Source organism: Cyphomyrmex costatus, unplaced genomic scaffold, assembly GCF_001594065.2.
Source record: "Cyphomyrmex costatus isolate MS0001 unplaced genomic scaffold, Ccosl1.0 scaffold116, whole genome shotgun sequence".
Lineage (NCBI taxonomy): Eukaryota > Metazoa > Arthropoda > Insecta > Hymenoptera > Formicidae > Cyphomyrmex > Cyphomyrmex costatus.
In genome coordinates, this window is record NW_017275130.1 from 424,462 (window position 1) to 451,118 (window position 26,657).

A 26,657-nucleotide genomic window follows, 5' to 3' on the forward strand; every position below is an offset into this window, starting at 1 on the left:
ACATATTACATATATTTCAATAAACGTTTTAATTCATCGTCAAATAAATCGGTTAAATTTATTTTATATTTTGAAATATTCAATGAACATTTCAAAGTAAAAAAGTCGGCAATACGCAAGACTACAGTTAAAGCAGCATCTGCAGTACAAAGTGTTTCTGCAATAAATGTTTGTGTGGTTCAACAAAGAGAAAGTCAAAATGATGTTCTCTGACGACATAGCAGGGTCACAGCAGAACAGTCAAATACCGAGGGCAACCGTACGGTAGCGAATTCTTCCAAAGAATTAAGCGGGCATCGGCCATCGAGCAAAAAGCAATTCCATGCCGGCATCGCTACGCCCGCCGCCGTCACAGGTCACAGAGATATCACCGGGTCCGGTGCGCAATTCATTTCGCGCTTTGCCCCGACTGCGTCGGGCGCAAACGGGGCGAAAAAAAGCGCCGTATCCGCAGATAGTATATTTATTGATACGGGAAAACAATTGGGTCGAATTTATTATTTCACGCGTGCCCGCGCACCGACGCGCGCCGTTGTTTTTGTTTGCCCTCATGGGATCGCGTTTTATTCGCGTGGACTGTACACAACCGCGTTTCATACCGCCGGTATCTTCGAGTGTCCTTTTGAATGGCCGCTATATTTTGCGACGTTCCGATAACGTTTGAAAAGTTCGATCGGTCGAAAGCGAGTCAGCGTTTAGACCAACGTGATACTAAATTGATGCATACGCGTCGATCTTCGCGATGATCGAGTTACGCAAAGGTACAGCAAAAACTAGCAACTCTTTGCCATCTGAGATAATTTCGAGTAATGTTAAATCTTCTATTTCTATCGCTATTAACACTGTATAATGGCACAATCAATATCCTTCTTCAGAATGTTATAACGTTTTACGTAAAGTTCAAAAAACGTATTTTGTAAATTACGATTATTTGGAATTATGTAGAAATATATGTTATGAATATCGATTATAGATAGCAGAGTGATTAATGAAAATATATTTATCATATGTTTATTTTAAAAATCAATTGTAAAAAAATTTGAGGTTTTTTTTATCAATATAAATAAATGCATCAAATTAGGATAGAAGAAAGAGAAAAGTAGATTTTATTATCTTTTAATGACAAAATAAATTGGTTTTTTCTATATAACTGCAGTATGCATTTAAATCCAATCATTCTAAATTAAATATAAATTAAATAGCTATATTTGTGTTGCATTCTCACGAATATTTTACACAATCGTGTGTATGCTCATGTTGGGACAATAATGTACAATCAAGCAATTGCTCACATAAGTTCGTATATGTATGTGACATTATACTAAGGCAAGTTGACCAAACTAGCAATTCCACTACGATAAATAATAAATTTGGTTGGTTGCAAATATAAGTTTAACTTTATATATAATATGTGTGTGTGTGTGTGTGTGTATTATATGAGTATTCTAAAAAAAAATTTAAAAGAGAATTTATAAAATTAATAATAAGAAGAATATCACTTCTATATAACGAAGACCCGCACGCCAATTGCAATACGCATTCAGTAATCGAATTCGTGCAAAATAAAAAATAAACTGAATGATAAAATTTCTGCAAGTCAATATTTTGAACCGCGCTACGAATCTATATGCAATATTTGCTATTTCCATATTTCATCATTTTGCTATTTTTATATTTATAAAAAAAACTTGGAAATTGAACTCTCTCAACAAGTTTGATTATCCAAAGCTGATTATAGCTAAACTGTACAAACAAAAACAATATTTGCTACAATTTACATGCTTGTGTGGATTTATATTCTGGCATAAGAAGAATTATGCCGAAATATAAATTATTACCGTTATAGAATAGCTACTTTCTCTTAGTATAAATTAAAAAAATATTATAAAATGTACGAATTTTACTTTCTGTCTATGATAATTTGTTAAAAATAACTTCTATAAAATTACAACAAACTTTTCACTCAGAAATCACTAAAAAAATAATAAAATAAAATAATACCGTTTCAACGAATAACACAAGCGTTCTGCATATCAAACTTTCTATATGTATATCCTGCTTGTTGAAATCAAAAAGGTCAGATTCTTGTACGAACGAATATCAGATAGTATCAGATAGATATACAGACCATATCAGGATCAAGTATATAAAAAGAAACAAAAGACTAATTTTGAAATGCGAATAAATTCGAAAACCTAGTCAGAATATTTGTAATTTAATGCAATTTAAAGTTGTAATATGGATGGTATAATGCTATAATAAAATTCTTATAGATTATGATATAAGAATTTTAGAAACGTATAATAAAGAGTAATAAATACGTATATAAAAACAATTTCAATACCTGCACCTTGTTCTTTTTTAAATGCAAATTAGAGCAAACCGTGATTGACGGCTCGATAACACAATAGAAGGAAACAAATAACTAATTTCTTTATTCTATTTCTCCTTTATTTCACATTTAATTAAAGCGATTATTATTAGACAAAAGCCAATAATTCACTATTATATACCAATCATTACAAAGCATGTTTTATATCAAAAGCATTATTTTACAAATTAACAAACGAAAGATCCAAAATTAAATAATATATTGATTACACTCCCGGGTACTCATTTATATCATAATAATTTTGCGTTATTTTGCCATTTTTGTTCATTTAAAGTTTAAGGGATGCAAACTACTGAAGAATAGAACGTCCGCATATCATCCGATAAAGCAAGATAAAGCAGAATAGCCGACTCTTTTCTTTTCTCTCTTAGTCTTGGCGATATAGTCGACGATAGGACAGACCGATAAAGAAGAATCTTAACGAGGGGTTGCGGTGAAGTTAAACTATACGCTTATACGGGGTTGTACGGTGGCTGGGCGGTTTGCGGTGCGAGGAGGCCGACCGGTTATTAGAACGAGGAGCACGAGTTGCCGGGAAGGTGTCTAATAGCCCGCCAAGAGTACAATCGCCCTCGAAGGTTTTGGCGCGGGGGTACGTACTTTACATACATTTGCATCCTGCCGCCACAAATCCAGCCGATCGCGAAAGGTCGAGACTGGTAACGCGGGAAGGCGTCTCTATCTTGGCAAGCTCGAAAGGGTTTGCTGAGGTGTGAAATCTTTAATCTGTTCAACTGCTTTCTCGTCCGACAAAACGTTATTTCAGATTTCACAGCAAAGTTCAACGCAACGTTGTTTTAAATTGGCTATCGTAGAAAAACATCGAGCACACACACACACACATGCGTATATGTGTGGAAACTCAACCAAGATAGACCGCAATCGATATAGTACATTTATACTAGTACAAAATAATATGAATATTTTAATACTGTCCACTGACGCAATTAAATTTTTAAATTAAAGATTTTTTTATGAAACATTTATTTTATAAAATTATTTATATAAAATTTGTATTTAATCACACAATTCTGTTTTATACTGACTAATATACATATAAAAATATTAAACTTGTGCTTGTATGTGAGTATGCGTGTCACAAAGAGACGTTCCAGATAAACTGCGATCGATATTAAAAGTGATTTAGTAACGTCTAAATTAATTTCTTAATTCAAGAACTTTTATTACATCGTTCTATTGATTTTTATCACGAAAGTTTCCTTTATGCAGACGAATTAAAGTTTTTCTTCAAAATGGATATTTAACTGTACATCCGTTCATGAATGTTCGCTCGTCTTACTTAACTTCTAGTTAACGTGAGCTTTGCCATGTATCAATGGGATACTATCTGCGAGCTTGTTAAGAGATATAAATCAGTAAGCTTAGCTGAGGTATTTATGGAGATGCATTAGCTTTCCGCAAGAGTATAGAATGCCAGCATTTATTTGGTAATTTCCGGCAGTCTGATATTCATCTTTCAAATGCTATTGCGCCGGAGCGCGATAGAGCCGATCAATGATCTCTAGAAGTCAAGAATTGTGTCAGACCTTCGTCAAGCTAACCGATAATTAATAGTAGGGGGTAGATACTTTCATTAATTTGAGAAATAAGAGATAAGCTGAGGTTGTGTCCAATCTAATAAAAACAACAAATCAACTGTTAAGTATATATAAGTATAACGAAAAAATTTTGGAAATTTAAAAAAGAGAACTGTTTTATAAAAATCTTAATATATACTAAATGAAACAATAATAATTTCACTATTTTGTTAGTATAATTTTACGTAACAATTATTTAATTTAATAGTCAGTCAATATTTCATTAAAAAGTATTTAATTAAAAAGGAAATGTTATGATTATTAATTAATTGTAAGTAAAAACAAAAATAAAAGGTTAATACAAGAATAATATAATAATAAAGTTCATAATGGTGTTTTTCTAAAAATGAGTTAATTAAAGTAAAGATGGGTGGACAATTATTATGGTGTATATGATGTTTTCTGGAAAACCGCGAAACAAATAATCAAGGATTGAATATCGGTGTCTTGTAGTAGCAATCACGGCTTTCTCTAGAGGTACTACGATGTCCGCTAAGACGACCGTAGTTGGCGAAGTTTGACAAGTTGGCGGTAACAGGGACGGTGGTACCAAGTGCCAAGAAAGTTCCGAGGAAGGATCAGTTGATGCATAGTCACGGGAAGAAGGATGCGCCCTGCCAGCAAAGGACGTGTTCCGCGGGACAATCGCGAGTTACATATACATGGAAAACGCTGAATCTGCCTGTGCTTAGTCGAGTTTCGCAAGGACTAGTCAAGGATCCCGGACTTTCTGGATAGCGGGTTACAAATTCACGAGCAATCTTGAACGTACGATTTGCTCGCAAATATTTGTCGGCAGCAGTCCTTAAATCATTCCGAGATTCTCATTCTCCACTCAATTTTCCGCCTTTTAGGCGTTATGAAAACTGGAAATTGCACGCAATAAGTTTAGTGCCGGTTTTAAATTATGTATTCGCATATATATAGCAGTCTCATTCTGACTTTAAGATGTACATATACCAGTTAACGATTATTTTTAAAAAGAGTTTGCATATATTTACACTATTATTAAATAATCAAAAATGAATAATCTAACGTTGATTATGCAAATGTAAATGTAATCATAAAAATAAATATAATTCAAAATTATATGCATTTTATAATAGTATAAATAGATAATTGTTATTATGTAGAACAAAAAATAAGTATATAAAAATAATGAATTTGTAACCGTATTTTTCTTAAGTAACATTCTGCTAGTATCTTTTGCTATCATTTTAAAGTTAAAGATCAAAATTACAAAATAGAAAAATTTTATCAAACATAAATGGAAGAAATATGAAAATAAAAATAGTAATGGGAAATAAAATATGCAACAAATATTTAAATAATGTTTTCTATTAATCTCAAAATAATATGTTTAAATAATTATAAATAAGTGATGGAAATTTTAGCAATAAATTTTATACGAGATAAAATGAACGGACCGCTCAAAGTTTGTACATTCAAAGCGTTGCATCTCACTGCCACTCATCACTGAGATTGCACGAGTTACATTTGCCAGATGTGTCAGGTGTGACATGTTAATCTATATTGAGTGCAGAGTGAAAATTATTTGTAATTTTTCAAACAGACCATAATAAAGCTACACATGGTATTATATTCATTCAGTGTATGTGACACACAATATTCTCGACGAAGGATATGAAAATGTTCTGCTCGACAAAACTTGCAATAATTATGATTTGTCACTTGTTTAATAGGACAATAAAATATTTGAGTTTAGCAATGTAAATAAAAATTAATGTTACGTAATTTAATTTAATTTATATCATTTTTACATACGCAGCAGATTTATATGTCTGCTCTGATAATATAGTATTTATCAGTATGTACATATGTTTTTAGGAAATCTCTGTTGCTTCTTCTTGCTGTCTCTTTCTCCATCTAACATCTTATTAATAACTCTAATTTAATATTAGTGTCTTAAATATTATTGAATAAGTATATTTTATATGTTAGTATTTAATAATTTTTAATTAATATCTTTTTAAATATAATTTCATTGTTACACAATGAATAAAGTTTTTTTTTATACCGCGGTAGTTTACTTTTTATAATTTTATTTTACGTTTTTTCTTTCTTTTATTTTTCTCGCAAGTGCAATACATTATTACAATTATATTTCGTAAAATATTAAATAATTTTATAAAATATTATACTAATTATATAATAAAAACAATTTTTTAATTAATTATTAAATTTAACTGACTTTAGAAAATATATTGTATTTTTATCAATAAAAATATATTATATTTTACAAATAAAAAATAAAAATAAATTATTTTGTGATATATGATAACATTTTATAAACAAATATTTATGATGCATTACAATTCAATATATTTAAATATATTTAATATATTAATATGTTAATATAAATTAATATATTATTAAATACATTTAATGTATCCACAGTTAATGCTTTCTCTTGGATTACGTATGTAAATTTTATATGACATTGATTATTCTTTTGTTTAAAATTATCCTTCTGTTTACATTGACAAACATAATAATGCTTATTTTTTAATGGTAAACGTAATATAACAAAGAGGAAATTTTTAAATCAGTATTAGAAGATCTGGATCTTTACCAACGACTTCGAGAAATCCAGTGATGCTGGACATCGGATCAGTATTAACCTGGCACATGTACCAACCGCTGTCGGTCTTGCGCGTTTCCCTTATGTGCAGAGACCACGCACGATGGCCACTATGTGTCACAGCGATCCGATGATTCTTCGTAATAACGTGAGTTGCTATCGTCAGAATCGTCTGCGTATCGACACGTAGCCACGCTACCTGTAACAAAAAAACGATGACAGTCAATTAAATAACCCGTTCAAATAAAACATACAAGGTTGGATGCCAGTCTTGTTTATATATCGAGTTTTTAGGCAATAATATGAACAGAACTTCAATTTAATTATAATAAATGTTAAAAATGTGATATAATGGAAGATATATATTTTATAGATAAAATAGATAAATTAATTCATGTCTACGGACAAGTAATTGTAAAACAAGGAAAATATAAAAAACAATACAAAAGTAAGAACTTTATTTTACAATAATAAAATTTCCATTTTAATTGGCTTCTACCAGCAATCAACGATGCGTACACGAACATTTTTGAAATCGTTTTTAAACATCTAGAAATATTTTTATCCCCGGAATATTCCTTTTACATTTTTAATATAACAGTTTTAATTACGATCGTTATTTCAAATTGTGCTTTATTAATTCCTATCTAGAATAATTACAGAAATAATTAAGAAAATGTCATTTAAAAATAACGAAGCGACTTCTTCAATTAAAAATGATTATATGTTTGCTAACCGTTTTGAGACATGCATTTCGAGAATATATGGATGGAATTAAATTTTCGAGATGCACATTCCATATCCAGCTTTCCCGCAGCACTATCATATTCAGAGTGATAACAGACGCTAGTAGGTACTTTGTACCACTTTAGCCTGTTGCAGGTTGCGTTAGCGGAGTTAATAATGTATCGTATCATGTTGTAAAACGGATTTACATTACAAGTTTCGTTCGATAAGAAATGAAAGAAAGGAAAGCTTTAAAGAAAAAATTTCAATTAATTCCGTTAAATTACAATAATTAGTAATTGCTAAAAGAAGCTTACTCAAAACATATTATTTTTCTTACAATTTTGTATCAAGTAATGGTTTCAAAAAGTCAATATTCAAACTTTATTTGGAGTTATCGTCATAACTATTTTTTTCCATAAAATAAGAATTTGTTTATTATACGATAGGTACACACACACACATACACACACATATATATATATATATATATCAATAAAGAAAAATGAAAAATAAATATTGATTATTAAGAATTTTTATTTTTCTGAAGCAAATTGTAAATACAATTTTATAACATGTATTTTTAATATTGATATAACAAAAAATATGTTATAACTTAAGCTTTATACCATGATTTTACATTTAGTTGTATTAATTTTATATGTTTACATTATATATTATTTTATAAACATACAACTTTTGAATTTCAATATTAACAAATAAAAACATGAGCATTTTAAGTAAAATTATAGCCATACTTATTCGAATTTGGATTTCATAATTGAAACAATGTATTAAATTCCTCGCCAAATAATGTTCAAGAAGATGTTAAAGCTGTAAGTATCAAGTTACGAAGCTATCAGGCTGAGACGCCAAATCAACGGGAATAATAATGTGTGCGACCTAGTTACCGCTTCATATGTCGTGTACCATTTTCTACGAAAGCGCACACAATCCTTTTATCTGATCCAATATTCGCGAAATATAGCAAATGCACTGTGAAACACGTCTATCACTTTGTAGATTGCATCACGACCTAGCCAGGATCTCTCACTAAAAAAGTAAATAGTATTCTTACTCTTTGTACTTATTCTTTACAGGAAAAAAAAGATAAATCTTTCTGGGACGGAGTCGCATGCGGTTTTACTTATGGATGTCCGTTGCGAGTCTTCCGCTTTCCGTGAGTCACATCCCTTCTTCCCTGTCCCCGACCATCCTCAACCATCGTCTTTCCCATCCTCATTGCGGAAGCTGTCAACGCGTCTCATCGCCCGAGTGCTACCGACAATGTACTCGAAGCTTTATACCAACTATGCTCGTAACATAAAGAAAGCGGAGATAGAGAAAGAGAGAAAGACAAGAAGATAAAGAGAGAAGCGCAGTGAAAGAAAGTCAGAGAAAGAAAAAACAAAAAAAAAAAAGAATTCATGTTACGCCAAAGTCGTAATACACTGAGGTACGCAACATCCGCTTCTTTTTCGCACGGCCCGTAGGCAACGTGTCGCATACAACGCATCTCCACCGCGTGTCCCGTGTGTGCTGGACAGGCATAGATGCTCTAGTCACGAGGAACGACGAGCGGGTAAAAGGGAGAACATTTTGCAGAGAACGAAGACGAGGGCGAGGATGAGGACGAGGACGAAAGCGGAAAAGCGGTGGTTATGTCCGTCGAGAAAGAAACCCGGAAAAGAAGGTGCCGGGGTGCACCAGAGCGAGCGGTGAAGAAAGCGGTGGTGAAGCGCGGACGACGAAGGGGTAGGAGGGCAAAGAGGTTGTAAATTGTGTGCTCAAGACGGGGGTGCAAGAGCTCTCGAGGTTGATAAAAGAGACGTGTGCAGCGTGACCGTGCGCGCGCCTGTATGCATATATATATACACTCCGTTTTCTTTTTCCTTCTCTCTCCGGTGGTATCGGCGCATATACGCCTATTACGTACGCATGATGAGCTCTATGAACGCGCGTAATGGAAGCGCATCATCCTCCCGTCCGTGAGCCGCCGTCGGCTGCAATTACTCAAGCTCGTGTACGACCGAAATGCAACCACCGCGAACGTGCCGTGGTGCAGCGCGGAGCGGAACGGCACGTTTCGCTTTTACAAACGATCCGTTTCGCGGTAACGATATAATTGCGCTTGTCGCAATGTAATCTCGCCTGGTGCGTCTCGAGCGCGTCTGAATAAACGCCACGGAATTCTCTTCTTCCTCTTCTATTCTCCTTTTCCTCACATCCACAACCACCAACAGCGGAATGCTTCCGTATCCACTTTTTTTTTCTTTTCGTTTTGACCACTGTTGTGTTTCCTGCCTTGGACGTGCCATAGCCAACCGGTTTGCCAGCTGAAAGCGGCGAGAGAGGAAATCAGAACTCGGCGGGAACTCTTTATTTCGAAAAAGAAAAAAAAACAAGATAATCAATAGGTTCGAATGAATAAATCCAAAGAAATAGGTGAAATGCCAATATGAGCCAACACAAGTTATTAGTGTGTGCTTTTAATACACACTTTATTCGAAATGAATAGCATACGTTTCGGTTCAGGTCTTCTTCAGTACAAAGTAAATTAATTAAATATAAACGTTACATACATAAATAGTAACGCATACAAAATATTAAGTATTGAAGTGTGAGGTAAAAAATACTGTGGTAGTAATATCCGAATTAAAATTAAATTTTGTTCATCAAATTGTTAAGTTACTAAAAATGTTGAAGAAGAAAAACCAAAAGAGTTAAAAAATATTTTTAATTTTTAATAAAAATATGATAAAATATGATAAAATTGGCTTACATGATTGTCAAGATTAAACGATTTTTGTTTACTTGATTATACAGGTTCCATTAGACTGTTCAGTTTACTGTGTAGACGAAATTTTTAATAAATTAATGTAAAGTTATTATAAATTTTGATAATTAATATAAAACATTAGTTCACTTACATATGAAATTTAAATGAAAGTTATTAAACACGACTGTTTGCCAGACCAATGTGAAATGAAATTACGAGAAACAGTGAGGAACGGAATCTGTACCCTAATGACAATATGTATAAATAATAAATAATAAATAGGCAAGAATAAATAATATAGAATAGAAACACTCTCTACGTCCTAGAAAATAAATCTGTATATAAAGGATCAAGAGAAAGTGTGTCATGTTTTGTAGAGTCAGACCTAGTTTTTGTCTTTTGATATGTATTATCTTTGATATCAGTCTTTTATTTAAAATGTGTTCTCTATCTAAAATATGTCTATTATCCCAATCAAATTCGTGAGATAAGTCAGTACGATGTTGTGTGAACCGAATGTTGAGTCGTGTTTCTTGACATGATTTCTGTGTTTTTTAATGCGCGTTTTTAAGCATCTGCTTGTTTGTCCTTTATTTTCCTTTAACTCTCTATTTTCATTTACGACAGTCGACTGATACGAAACGATACCTCTGTGTACACATCTACTTTTTTTTTATTCGGATTCTTTCCTCAGCATCTTTGCCTTTCCATTCCTCTTCACAACCACCCGTTGCACCGTTCCTCTCTCGCCTCATCTCTTTTAGTTGCGGTAAGTACGGAAGGTATATCTGCGGGTAGTTCTTTAATTTCGCGAAATATCTTCCCGAGAGGTATGGCCGCTTTCGCGACTCGAACTTACGGTGAAAAATGACTCGGGCAAGTTTGCTTCGAAGGTGTACCATGTCCTGGCCCTCGGACGATCGCTCATTCTTTCTTCTTCGATTTCTCTTCCGTTCGCCTGCGCTCGCGCAATCGTCGCCGGATGTAAGTGACGATGGAGAACGCTGTGCGATGAATACGCCAAAAGTGTAATGCCGAGATCTCGATATACGTCGTGATATCTTTAGAGTGAATAATTTTTTACGCGATATCCTTAGAATTCTGAAGCATTCTATATCGGGATAACAAGATTTATCGGTACTCTTAATTATCGTCAAGTAGCGCTTCTAGTTACGGCACTAGTTGACGTAATTCTATTTATTTAACTAATTGGATGGCACAGAATTGTGTCCGCGTTACCACGAGTGCTTTTAAATAATTAGATTACACATGTATATACACCTATCCACATACTAATACCCTACGGCATAAAGCTTACATCTAGTATATATCTCAAAAATGTTTTGCTCGCTTTAAGCGAACATTATTTAAAATTACGCTTTCCAAATATACAAGTTAATTTTACTTACTAGCACTGTTATTGCGATTAGAGTTTGTAAAACATTTAGAAAGAGTACAAATGTGGCAAAAAGAGGCAACATAAACGTGTAATACGTAATATTACACACACATATCTACAATACAGCGAGAAATTAAAACTACATTACGAGTTATATACGAGCACCTCTTATGTATGATACATCGCTTGAATATCGTTATATCTAAAGAGATGGTCTTTAGATGTGCGCAACGTCGTACGCGATATGAATAAGAAATAGTATTTTTTCCGCCAACGCGATGTGTACTGTGCCTACACAGCGGCGTAATTACTCGTAGCTCGCGACCGATGGCTTACGAAGAAAAACGAAAAGACAGTGATTCGTATTTACCCGTCTGTGTAGCTTGAAGGTGCTCAAATATTTTAACAAGATACGAGCGCGGCCAAGCGATTTTCCGATATAATAACTTATCCAAGAGAGGGAACTGTATTCGACGCGCTGCTTCGACTACGACCTCGAAGATATTGCGTGAAATTTTCAACGAGCTTAATAGCCGAGAATTGTACTTTATCTAATTTATAACGATGTTAATCAGTTAAAGATAATATCTACCTTTATCTGATACAGTAATTAAAATTTAAAGGAAATTATTAAATCAGTGTTTATTATTATTTAAATAAAAACTTTACTATACATATTATTTGCACCTTCAAAATATTTTGTTGATTAGTAATCGAAAAGTGTCAGCAGAGGAATAATTTGATAATAAATTTAAATTCTATAATCAACGAATTCAAATAAAATTTTTGCATTTGAATGTAGATCATGGATGTTACTCGCGCGCTGCAAAACAAATTTCAATCATTTACGGGTAATGTAATTATAGTATATTTTATTTTTTTCAATGTGAAATAAATAAAACAAATAAATGAAAAATTTCAGTTACTTCCTTTTTGAAGCAAGTGATATACACTATTGTGTACATAGCATGAGAGGGAGATTCACTGTTTGTCATATCACGATGTATGACAATGTATGTCATATTGCTAATTCGCAAAACAAAGCGTCATTAAACGAAAATCGGCCAGCTTGCGCGAGGGCGTGTTCACGTTTATTAAAGGCAAATATATTAAACGTAACCCAGCAACAAAACAAGTATTGGTTATTCAAGTTTTCTAGCAGCATGCTGGAAAACGTTGAATATTCTGGTGTATAAATATTGGAAAATTCTAAGCGTGGCAGCGGTTACCGGTGAACGGCCATGATATGGTAATAATCACGCCTGTATAACGCTTGCGGTTGAAACATCTAACGCACGTCATTCACTCTTCGATCGTTGTGTACATACGATCGCACTGAAAATTAAAAAAAAGTGACGTATGCGATGAGGAAAATGTTCGCATCGAACTAAAGCGCGGATATAGCACGCATAATTCATAGCGACAAAATCATTTTTTTTTATTTTCTTGCCTACATTTTCCACGAAGCAAAAGTACTTGCTGTTGATTACGTTTAAGAATAAATTAAGATATATACACGTGTGATTTCAATTTTTCTAATAACATATTTTGATAAACTCAATATTTTATATATCATAGTGTTCCACTTGATTTTTATTTTTTAAATTTATTTAATAAAAAAATTCAAAATTGTTTTAATACACATAAAACCCGCTTACTCATGTTATATTCAACATGTTTTATTACACTGAATAAGCATCATTGTTCTGTTAAAAAGGATTTCGTTAATTTCCAAGCTAATAATTACCGTATTCACACAAAGGGCAGATTCAATTAGTATTTGTTTTACTTTGTGTTACAATTAAAAATTTATTTTTCCCTAAATATTTTACAGTTATATTGGTACTTAACTGCATTTAAAATTATGTTGCATAGATATATATATATGAATTACTCTAGAATTACTTATATTTGAATAAAATAATATTTATAAAATATGCACAATATAATATTATATTGTCGCTGTCAAGGTATATATAATATTTTGTCAGATATATGTTGAATAGATAGAAATTATGAGCAATTAAGATAAATTTTGTCAAATAAAATTTGAACGATGTAAATTAAAAAATGATAAAAAAGATTTTTTCTATTTAATTTTAAACAAATTTTTGTTAATATAATTTGAAAGATATTACTAATCATTTATACTTAAAACTAAAGATTGACAAATAGACAATTTGCCAAGAATTTTTGCCGTAGAAAAAGATAGTTTTATTGCATAAAATAAAATATAGTTTGACAGAAAGGTATTGTTTCAATTTAATTAAAATGTCATTTATTAAATTGCATTTATTTCAGAAACGATGTTTACAATATGCGCGGTAAAAATAAATGCAATAGATTCATCCAGGTGTTACGATTTAAAACGTACCTCACTATGAAAGAGTCGTGATATTTTACGTTTGTGAAATATATATTTTACATATGATTGTTAAATAGACCTGTTGTCATGGTGTTCAAACAGCAGGAATCTAATCCTACGGCATCGAGTTACAAGTTGGCATCATCGCATTATCAGAGATCGCAAAGATAAGCATCTGTTCTCAGCATCAAAGTTTGCCGTGGACAGAGGACGAAATAGTCGGTAAATTCAATGCAAGTTGTACAGACGGATAATTAGCCCCCAGTGGTACAATCGGCATAATTATTGTTCACTGCGGTTTACCCCCGCACATTTTCCTCTGGGAGTGCTTCACTCTGATGTACATGCCTCTCTCTTTCTCTCTTTCTCATACCTTTCTATCATTCTGTCTCTACCGTACTCTCTTTGGTTCGACGTTTTACAATCACCATCAAACGCTCCAACCACCAACAAAACACACGATCGCATTAATGAGCCCAACAAGAGCCGATTGAACCGGTTTTGCCTAAACAAGGAATGCTCGGTTAATTGTAATCGCTCGTCAACCACGGACGCGCTAATTACAAAGGCAATCATCGTAACGAATGTCAAATACAGATAACGCTATCCCCGGTCGTTTGTGTTCCTGTGGACGGACAGATACGTAATTCCTAAAGCCCGCGTTCTACGACTTTATTTGTCCAGCGCATTACCATTAACCTAGTTATATGCAATAAGAAGTGCCTCCCACTTACGTATAAGCTGTAATGTGCACCTCCTGTCAACGGCCGTGCTGATTGTGAAAACAATCGTTGTAATAAATGGCACATGTATAATCCGTTGAATTGTCTTCTTAGGATTAAGTAGGACATAAAAATCGTATGCGGCTGCATATTCTTTAGAATTGTACGAATTAATTATTAGATTTACTTTCTATAGCTAAACTAGTATACAATTTTGAAGCTTAAAATAGGTATAGGTATGTTTGATATTTGGCGAAAGCGCAGGAAAGAAAATTCTAGTACAGAATAAAAAATAGATTTATTGAAATGCAATAATGCAGTCTACTTACCTTTTTATTAAATATCACAAATATCGTATAGAAATAAGAATTTCTAGAAATATAATTTTTATAAAAATAAATAAAACAGATTTACTCTTAATATTTTACAAATTTTGACAGCTTTGTTCTGTTTGTAAGCTAACGAAGTTTTAGAGTAAAAAGATATACCTATATTAATAAATGTTATTATTTTTGTAAAGTAATAAGTAATAATAAGATAGGTCAATCACACGTAAGTAACCTTAATTCTTATCAATCAAGGCGGTAAAAATAAAAGTTACTGACTTTTTCTTATTGATTCTCACCCACGTACAAGTTAAGGTTTTTCTATATTTAAATACATTTTATTTTTATCCCATTTTGTGTGGACTCTATTTAGTTTAACTTGTCGCGATCTATTAAAAGCACTTGATATACCTTGAACCGAGTATTCATCATAAGTTGAGTACTTAAGTTACCCTCTTATAACTCGAAAGCTTCTGCTTGTTTACAACAAATTTGTAGTTTTGTACTAAATTCTAAACTGCTTCATTATTCAAAACAAACAGTCCTTTCATCGGAGATTGCATTACTTTACGCTAAAGCGATCGAAACTTATCAGCTTCGAAAATAAACGTACTTCCGATATTGTTGGCCGTTAAGTTAAGTAGGTCAGTAATAGCCTATGGCATATTCTTGTTACTTTCAAAGCTGATAAGTTATAAGTTGTCGTAAAGTGACGTTGACATATTTTATATGTATCTACCCAATTGCGTCTTTTCATAAGAAAAGATCACATATGGCACGTAATTAAAAAATAGCTTGTTATTTGTCAAAACGAAAATAACATAAGAATACCGTTATGTCGCAGATACTGTTAGACATGCTGTATCTAAAACTGTCAGTTTTCTGTTCGTTAGTTCTCTTATATTAAAAAAACAACCTGCTAGTATTTATCGATTAAAAGCTAGCTGGTCTGCCATGAACGACAAAAAACAATCGGTACATAAAGAAACTGTGCACACATGTTATCTGTGTCGCACGGATTGCCAGGTTTTCCTTTCACTAGAAAAATACGAGGCTGTGCAGTTTCGATCGACAATATAAAATTGCGAGAAATTCTAGTGACCACTATGTAAATCATACAGTTGTCCTCCAAATAAAACAATTTTATTCAGAGACATTTGAAAAAAAAAAAAGAAATAACCTTAGGGATTTCATTTGTGCGTTTTTGTTGTATGACAAATTTTTTAAGCTTTTAATTGGCTACATGATAGAGATCCAAAAACCTCTCTGTCCTGCAGCCATTTGTCTTACAACTAAAACGTATAAATAAAATCCCATCTTTAAGATAAAAGTAATTCTATTTAACATATCTTATAAGATGTTTTAAATAATGTAATTTTACACTTTTTATCAGACTCATTTAATATTTAGTGTACTGTTTATCGACTTGGATTTTTATCACCATTACGTGACATGGGGCGAGACGAAGAGTTTCTTTTCAACGATTGTTTGAAAAGAATACAAGAGGAAAACCTTCCTTTTTGTTGGTAAATAAAAAAAGGATTGACTGAAATAAAACCGGATCAATTTCATCATGCAACGTTTGGTTGTCTCGTCAGTTGATATATCGACACTAATACACGTTTGCTGCTTATGCGCCCTTTACGTGAACTCACTGGTACCGCACACGCTCGCGGACTAGCGTCAAGATATCTGTCAAACATCCCTCGGCAGAAAGAGTCCTAGAACGCGTATTCTTCCCTATCTTCTTCTTCTTCTTCGCTTTCCCTATTCCCCGTCAGACATCATTTTTCATATCTCGACCCCCAAGAATATCCGCCGACGGGTGACGTCCTCCAACCCCTAACGTCGACAATGTGCTGCGTTGATTGAATCGTCGAACGTCAAGACGTTCCCCGCTCAGACCTCTGTCTCCTTTTCTCTCTTCCTTCCGTTCTATCTTCCCTTTTCCTTAGTTACAACATCTCTCTCTCTCTCTCTCTCTCTCTCTCTCTCTCTCGTTCCAGTCCATTGCCTTATACCTAACCGAGATTCAACCCCGTGGTACGATCCTTAGTGAGATCCGCTTAGTAATTCACGCGGCGCAACCGCTCGTGTAACGTCAATTGCTTTGATACGCCGAAGACTGCGGGGTCAATCCGGATATTTGCCGCATACCAATGCTGCCGACCCCATCGTCGTAAAACGCTTTCCAATTTCAACTTCGACATTGACGCAGTAGTGAACATCGTAGTTTGGGTCTGAGTCAGACACGGTGTTGATTATCTTCGCAGCATCAACGTGTGTTCGTATGGATGCAATATTTAATAAAATTAAATATTAAAAAGCAATATACGTGAAAACGAAATATTTACAAAATACAAAATTGCGTTGTTGGAAAATATATTATTATTAGCAAGAATTGTTTAATAAAGATAAAATCTGATTTTATTTTTTATTCTATTTTTTATATTTTTTATTTTATATTTGTATATTATTATTATTATAGCAATATGAGGCATACAGTGGAAAAATTTGTGTTAAATTTAATACATTTCATACGTCCCAAACTCAGTTTACTCCAATTTTTGCATTAATTTAACTCAAGATAAATATGTTAAAAAGTAATACAATATTAGTGCAAAATAAATTTTGTTTACAAATCTTTTTATTGTTTTGTTAATTTTGTAATGCGTGTGTGTAATAAAATAATTAATTTTTTTTTATAAAACGACATTCACATCAAAGATCGTACGATAAATCCAAGAAATTTGTGTGCATATATCTTTCCGCGTAGTCCATATTAATTTTTTTTTTTACCAAAAAAGGAAAGCTGACATAGTACTGAAGAAAGAAATGGCCAGTTAAGTTTGTATTCACCGTTACGTTGCGTGGTTTGTCTTTGTCAGATGAAATCATTAATGTCCAAGTCCGCGCGAGCATTCTTTTGGACCTTGACTCTGTAGTGGAGCGTTAAGCGTTTAATAATTTGTAATCGTGTGCGCGTGGGACGCTGCATTATGTAGCGGAAAGTCTGGTAGACATAAAAATATATCCGCTCTTATTCCGTTTTGCTTTGAACGTAGGTAAACTCGCCGTGCAAGCACTGCAGTCGAGCGGTTTAGCACAGGAGAAATTCAAAGGAAATACTTAAAAGCGGTGAAAACTGACGCTAATGGAATTTCGTTGTAACTGACACTTTTTTTGCGCCTTTGTAGTGCGGCGACTGTACTCAGAATTATGAACCAGATCGGGTTTTGCGGTCGAAATAAAAACTCTGCGAGTAATATTCCAGTTAAGTGAGACAGCGCTGGCAAGACATTTTTTTTGTTAATACAATATTCACAGTACAATGCAATATATTGACTACATCTTTGTAAATTTTACATTTATCGACTTTGATGAAAACTTTGTTTATTTCATTTGTTAAATATTTTAAAGTATTACGCGAAAGAGGTTAATGATAAGTAAGACTACTTTGAAAATATCTCACATGAATAAAACTTATCACGACTACGTATAATGCTATATATTGACTAAAGCTACTTTAAATGTGCCAACTTTCACGAATATATCATTTATTTCATTTATTAAAACATTGTTTTAAAATAAAGTAGCATAAAAGTGATACATGAGATTATTTTAAAAAGATTTAACATGAACATAAAACTCATAAAAATTATAATGTCAGTTATATATAAGAAGTCATTCCGCAAGCTGCAAAAATAAAAATATATAGGTAAAAACATTTCTTTATTTTTAAACGTTAAACGACATATTTCCATCACTGTTACTTATTTCTTAATAATCTTTAAAACTTTTTTTACTATTGTAATTGACGACAATCATCATAAGGTTATTTTAACGTTTATATATCTTTTTGATTTTGTAGATTTGTGCTGTGATGTACTTCATGTGATATAACCATCTTTGTAACTGCATTTGGACGAAATTGCAACGAACATTGTTTACTTTCCTCATGGACGCGCATCAGGAGAATAGACTAGACATAGTTGTGGTATTATAATCTTTGAATTTTTTTTACAACTATTATTATATTCGCTGAGAGAGAGAGAGATAGGATGAAATACGGAGCCAAAATGCGTGTATTTGACACGACATTCATATTGTTCAAATAAATTAATTCTGTTTTTTACAATTACTATTGACTTCAGAGCTGACTCCCACAATCACTTTAATTTTTTTCTTTGTTTAATTGACGGAAGCCGAGATTTTTTTTATTAATTTAAATTTTAAGAAATAATATTTATTTAATATGTTATTTTATAATTTTATATGTACGAATCATAGATAAGGTGGCACGCAAATTTTCTTTTATAGGAACCACGAAAGCTAATAAAATATACGCATATGTAAATTAGCATGTTTTCTTTGAAACGAGTGCATGCTGTACACGAAGTTCCTTTGGTGCTATTCTAGTTTAATGATGTATGAGTAGAAAAAACTGGCACCGTGCGCTTGTGGACCATTTGGTACTCTCTTAATTTGTCTCTCGCGTAGACGAGTTGGAACGCGACGCTGATGCGCAAAATTTCACAAGAAGACGGCAATTACTACTAGCATGTTTAATAGCTAGCACATTCACCGTTGACTTATTTCATATTCTTTACAAATTATGTTTATAATTTCATAGAATGTAATCAAATTTATTTAAATAAATAAGAAATGTATGTTATATTTTTTGCTTATTTTTTGACGAACAATAAAATTAATATACATATAGATAATTCTTAATAAAAACGATTATTATTTACATTTTTTTCTCCGTTTGTTATTACAAGTGTCCATTGCATCATTGAATATTGCTAATTGTGTACATTCAAAGATAATTTCAGTGCTAATTTGAGTCATATAACATTTGAAAAATTTTGGTAAAAATTGTTTAAAATACAACATTATAATAAGAAGAGATAAAAGAGAAAAAAAGAGAAAAATTATAAAAAATAAAATTAAAGCATACTTTATTAAAAAATTGTTTAACACAAATTTGGACTAAGCTATAATAGCTTTAATGATCAAGATGACAAAACAAAAATTCTTAACACGTGATTTACATTTGTATGACTCCGAGTATGATTAATAATGCAAACCTGAGTCAGCAATAATGCACTTGTCTATATACAATAGAATTCTTTTATTTTTGGAACTAATTAAGATTCTTTAAAATCTTTCTTTTTTAATTCATATACGTCGTCAAAGTGCTGATAGAAAAAAATGTGTCAAATTTAACATAAATCGCAGTTCTCAAATGGTCCACTCAAATTTTTAGGTCTTGATTTAACTTAATATGAATATGTTAAAGAGTTACACAAATATTATACATATATGCAAGAGTACAAAATAAACACAAACAGGTAATATCAACACAGTTTGTAAACAAACAGTAGAAGCATATTTCTTTTCAGTAAAATTAACATTTATGTATTAAATTAATATCTTATTCTCGTATTTTATTCATTTATCTTAGAGTTTATGTTTTAAGAAATTTTGTTCATTTATTCATAAATTGTATCATTTTGACAATAAGAAATGTTGAATATCAATTTAATGCAAAATCTTTAAATAACGTAATCACATTACGAATATATTAAATTGGCATTCTCAAATATGTTAAAAAATTCAACACAAATTGTTAACAACAATGCGAGTGAACTGTTTCCAATACAAACATACAATGTTTTTTTACTGCGTGTAAATTGCATTAAAACGTATTTGGCGACAAATCATACTGATTATCCGTCACGTAATTATCTTTATTATATTTCCATTTGAAATCCGTACTCTCTCGGTCGTAATTTCCAGGATTGTCGCTTATAATAGTAATGTTTCAATAATTCATTAGATCGTACCTGGATAATTATCGAAACTCCACTTAATGTTTTAGTTGCGTACATGTTTCGCGTTCCTAGTGAACTTTCATTTTACCGTTCGCTCGCTTCTCTGTGGGATCTCAATGAGCGTGTGACAAGTCGCGACAATGACATTTTACTTTACTCCTTGGCTCGTTGTCTTGCCATTTCACCCACAAAATGTCACCCGCGACTCCGACGCGCCGTGCGACGAGAAGCTTACGAAAATGTCATACCTTCGTCTCAAAGTCCCTACCGCGCCATCCCAGCCAATGTCGTTTCGCATTTTTCGAGCTCACTACGCTTCAGCCTGGGTTTATTTTCAGGCGCGGTTGCATACGTCTTTTACGAAGGTATGCCGCCGGCATGATGCACTTGCATCTAAAAGGAGACAGAGAATAAACTGTAGAAGAGTTTCAGATATTTGCTCTCTCGTGGGACAAGAGGCAACCGGTGGCTCGCACATCAACATATGAATTATTATGACGAAGTATGGGAAGATTTTTCATTAAGCTTTTTATAGGCATTATGTTTGATGAAAGAAACAATTAAATCGTAATATAAAAAAGTTAAATTAAATCCATACACATTCATATAATATAATATTTTAAAATGTAAAACTTATGATAAACATTATTTTTTACAATTTCTTTCTTTGTATATGATTGACTTAATTGAAATTGGTCGTAATAAAATTGTAGTTGAATTAAAAATTTCTTATTTTCTAAAATCAAAATCGTTTAATTGCAATATAAAGTTTAATTAATTGTAGCAAATAAGTACATTTTATTGTATAAGTAGATAATGTCAATTAGCTCGATAAATTTTCTAAGACAGATAGTCTGTATTCAGAACACGCTTATAACGATGTTACCTCTTATTTAGCATATTGTTTACGTTATGTACATTCTATATATATCATAGAATTTCAGAGATAAAAACGCATTTATTGATAAAAGCGTGTTCTGAATACAATTTATGATTTTAAAAAAAGTATTTTTTTTTAAATAAATGCATAAATTTTTCCTAAATTTGAAATCATATTTAATATTAAAATGCAAATTTTAATAATAATCTAGTCTTTTATAAGCTTGATTTTTCTGGTTGAGAAGCAGTAATGATAATGACAACTGACAAAGTATATATCTCTGCAAATGCTTCAACAAATAATGCAATTCATTATCATTTCGAGCTTTATCGATTTTTCTAGCGTGAAGACCTACGATCTTCAGAGTGACGATAAATTAATATGAGCTGCAATTCCAAACGGTACCGTTAATCCTTCTTATGACGAAGTCGGAGAATGCATTCATTTAGTAACGTCAGAAAAATTACGAAGTTTCTTAATGTAGAAGCTCGACGCAGTGACCTGCGGATGATGTTACAATTTACTCATGCCGTTACTGATGCCGTTTATTTCGCCAACCGATAACCATATTTTATACGTATGCGACGCGGTATAGTTAATGGCAGAATCATTAATCAAGCGATTATGACGTATAGAATGAACCAATCTCTCTCTGACAGAGTAATTTATTCTCTCTCTACTGAGTTTCCTTACTTATACACAGGCAAATTTTAAATAGCGAGCTAATGAACCTCCATCTTCCTGAATATGTTCTAAATGCTTGTTCTTTCTGGAGAATTTATTATATTAACTGAAATTTATGCTTCTGTTTAGTTTACATTTATTTCGACTACAATTTGTCACGACAGCTAAATATAAGTTATTTTGATTTTTATTCGATCCTTAACTTTGATCATTATGTGCATGTAATAGTGTAAGAATAGCGTGTGAAACTTACGATCTATAACTTGTTTTCTTTCGTTATTTTTTTTATCGCAACGAAGTAATAACGCGACTAGACGATCATTATTTATCCCACCAACCATGTATCTATTGCCCAATATTCTTCATAGACATTTATCTTGCAGTTTCTTGATCGCTCATTACTCCTGCTGCGTAGCTCGACTAGAGAAACATTGCACGCACGCACCCTTTCTGTCTAAAGATTTATTCCTCACGCGAATCTTTCCTAATCTTTTTAGCCTTGGCCAGATAATTATCGGCGAAGTTATAATAATACTAACTGTCTTCATAGCTAACTTGTCTTGAGATACCAATACAAAAAAGAATATAAAACTTATGATATCGGATTATTGCCGAGAAATATGCGCAAGACTTACTGTACATTACTAATCTGTTTATTTCACTGTAAAGTAATGTCTCTTTCTGTTTCAGTTATATGTATAAAATATGTTCAAATATGTTTTTCAGTATTCTATTTATTTTATTTTAGTTTTGAATAAAATTATATAATATTATACAAAAATAAAATTTAATGTGATATGAAGTAGATTATTACTAACATTTATAAACACTTCTTTTTCGATCTTTGTATAGCATAATATCCTCCTAATATAAATATTTCAGTAGAATAGAATCATGATGAAATTGTTGTTGAGTTGATAGTCTTAGCAATTAGGCAACTTTATTTGCAGTTCATAATAATCAGAAATATACTGCTTTACTACTAATTGTAGGGGAGAGTGATCTAAATTGGACCTATTTGCAGTTTTTTTTCTCTATGAGACGTAAATAAAATCCGATCATAAAACCAATGGTGCCGTTCGAAAGATCATTTAATTTCCTTCATTTTTGCTTCATGTATCATTTTGACGTATCTCTTACTTGTGTCGAACTATAATGGAAAATGTAAAAATGCATTTTCTGATTTGATTTGGAACTATGAGTTCCAAATCGGACCTCTCCTATTTTTATGAAGTTTTAGATAAAATTTTAAAATATTTTAATTAATTTTTGTTAGTATTGAGTAAAAACGAGCAATTTAAGACTCAAAGATAAAAATACAGCTTATATTATTAGAATTAAAATGAATAAAAAATTCTATCAATCTGAGTCTGATAAAACATATGATATTTTATTAATTTAGTGTTCCTTAGACCAGATCTGGTCGGTTGATCACCAGTACTACAATCAGGTTGTGACAAACCTTCTTTCTTCGATGAATTGGTTGGCTTACTCGTCTTTTTAGTGTTTTTTGTATAGGTCCGATTTGGACACGGGTTCTTTCAAATGATTGGAACAAATTTTACAATAAACCGCAAAAGTAATCACAAAACTTTTGATATTTTTGAATTCTATACTCTTTAAATATCTTAAATCAATTACCGTTCAAATTTTTAACATTTTTTAAATAATGATTTATAAGGATTTTCTTTTTTAAAAAAATTTTCGCATAATAGCCAAAAATACATATTTGTGTCTATTCTATGAACGTTATAACAGAGTATTGCCAAACTGCTGTCACATGTTCGGTGTCTTATAAGGACTTTACATTATAAATAGCACGCAAATCTGCTTAACTGTATTTATTTAAATTAGAAAGGTCCGATTTAGAACATTCTCTCCTATACTTTATGTGTATTTTAATACATACTATTATATAGGAATATTAATTCAGATACAGTTTTATTAGAAAAAAATAAAACAATAAAGATCCTTAAAAAAAAAACTGTGTTTGATATTATTGACACTATAATGTATAAATAGAAAATTTGCCGCTTGTTATGGCATTTCTATCTTGTGTGACTATTACTGTGAGAAATTCAAAATAAAAATAAGCTAATAAAGTACTGACCATTTCTAGCTTTTGTAATGTCATTGTACAAATAGTGCAGAAGTAAACCTATTATATTTAGAATAGCTACGTGTAATCTTATGATGACAAGAAAAACTGGTTCATAACAATTTTTTTGCAGAACTATTGCAATGTGCTTTTACATTGAAATTAAAAATGATTAATTCTTAAAAAAAAAACTCTAAAAAAGCGAATCAGTGACTTCACAGTGTTACACTTATAACTGTACCTAATCACCAATATAAATATATACTGCTTTTTAAATGCCTATTAATAATATACTGATTCATTTTTAAAGAGGGATAAATGTTAATTATACCGTCTTGTTTATATTGTTTTTAAATATAAATGTAAATTATAGATATTCTGAATTTTTTATTAATTTCAACAATACTATAATATAATTAATAATTCGGTATCCTTTTGTAATACGATACCGACGCAACAACTAAGAAATTAGAAAATAATAAAAGATCATTGCAATATTTTTTTGTGTATATCGAGCCAACATTGGATAAGAGGAATTTTTTCACAATCTTTTAAAAAAAACTCACCGATTGTGCAATAAAATGGCAGAAGAGCTGCATCCGTTGCAGATGAATGTAACTGGTCTATTGATAGTAGACCACATTCAATCGATTCCACAGTCCATCCACGCGATCCGAAACTAAACAACTGTGAAGTAATTTCGTCGAGCCGAATCGTTTGACGTGATAAAGTTCAATTAACTCCGGGCGATGGCTGCGAGCACGTGGTTTTACGACAGCGTAGTTGCTTTAAATTGAAGCGTATTCGGGGACAAGAGCGGCACGGAGATTCCTGGCACGGCTAGGAGAGAGTAAGAGAGGTAGGGAAAAACAGTAAGCGGGATGAAAGGTCGGAAATGGGGTAAGCTTCCTTCCGGAGCCAGCTGTTTTCGTACAAGCAGCGACTGCTTTGCACGTGTGCAGGCGCGTGTGCAGAAACTCTGTGTATACAGATATGCGTCGAGAAAACGATACCCCACTTTCCTTGACTACTTCCGCGCTTCATCTTCACCCTTCGATTCTCACGGTTCTCCGCTCCTAGATTACAAGCTGCAGTTGCCGTTGCTGCTGTTGCAGCGACTGCTGCATCGTAATGCACGTGAGAGGGAGCCCAGCAATACCGAATGAAATTGAAGCGCGTATCCTATCACATGCATTCGTGGGAGATGAGAGCAGGGTAGAGGGGGAGGAGAGAAAGATGAAAAAGAGAGCAAATTGATAGCGCGAGTTTCTTCAAATATTTCGTCGATAATATCATTCCGTCGTAATAAATACGGTTGCATCAAGTGCGGCCAATCTTGTCGAGCATGTTCAACGATGCATGAGTCCATTAGTAGAAGATTGCTAGTGTCCGCTTCGTTTGACTGAAGTATCAGAAATCTTTCTCGTGTAACCCGAAGCTCTCAAGAGGTACCGAAAAAGTTACCAAGACCTAGAAATGGATCCGGAGACCTGAAAACCTATTTCGTGAAGTATATTTTTGCTTGATAATTTAATATTTTAACATCTCCGAGACATTATTTTTTTATACGAGTATAAATTACCTGCGTAAGCTTTCTTTTTTGGTATTTAGGAATCAGTTATATTTATTTTACAAATTTCAGATTTTCTCATTCATTTGTGATAAGTATTCTGTTATTCACGACATGCCATCCATGTCAAAACTTGTAATATCATGAAACAATAAAACGTTGTTTTCAAAACAGGCAGAAAAGGCCTGTAAATACAAACAGAGTGATATAAGGTGGCGGCAGAATGACAAATCTCAGAAAAAGAAATCGATGAATCAATTTCCAAAAAAGAAAACAAATATAATGTAATATAAAAATGTCCAACCAGGGTTAAATTGGCAAAAAATAGAAAAATTACGAAGATGTTTATAATATCTAAAAGTATTAATTAATATTTATTAATTTGTTAATACTATTATTGTGTATTGTATTATAATTTAATAAAAACGCACTGTAATTTATCAATCTTTTTTCTTTAGAAATATCGAATAGCTTAAAAACGTGTAGACATTGTTATTATATAAGATTGCGTGAAGATAAAAAGAACATTCGCCTTTCAACATAAGAAACAAAATCTATATTATATCATAGCTGTACCGTACAATACTTGAAACAGTTACTTCAGATGACCGATCGTATAAAAGTACGACCTTTCTCAAGCAGCTATACACGAGATTTGAACTTTACAAGTGCCATCACA

General features: G+C 32.3%; 1 protein-coding gene across 1 annotated transcript in view; it reads right to left on the reverse strand.

Moving 5' to 3' along the window:
- Positions 1-26,657, reverse strand: part of LOC108777661 (neurotrimin) — an 82,286-nt gene that overhangs the window by 17,038 nt on the left and 38,591 nt on the right. The window contains exon 3 of the mRNA XM_018544608.1: positions 6,584-6,791. Within this exon, the coding sequence (XP_018400110.1) occupies positions 6,584-6,791 (208 nt within the window). The remainder of the gene's footprint in view (positions 1-6,583; positions 6,792-26,657) is intronic.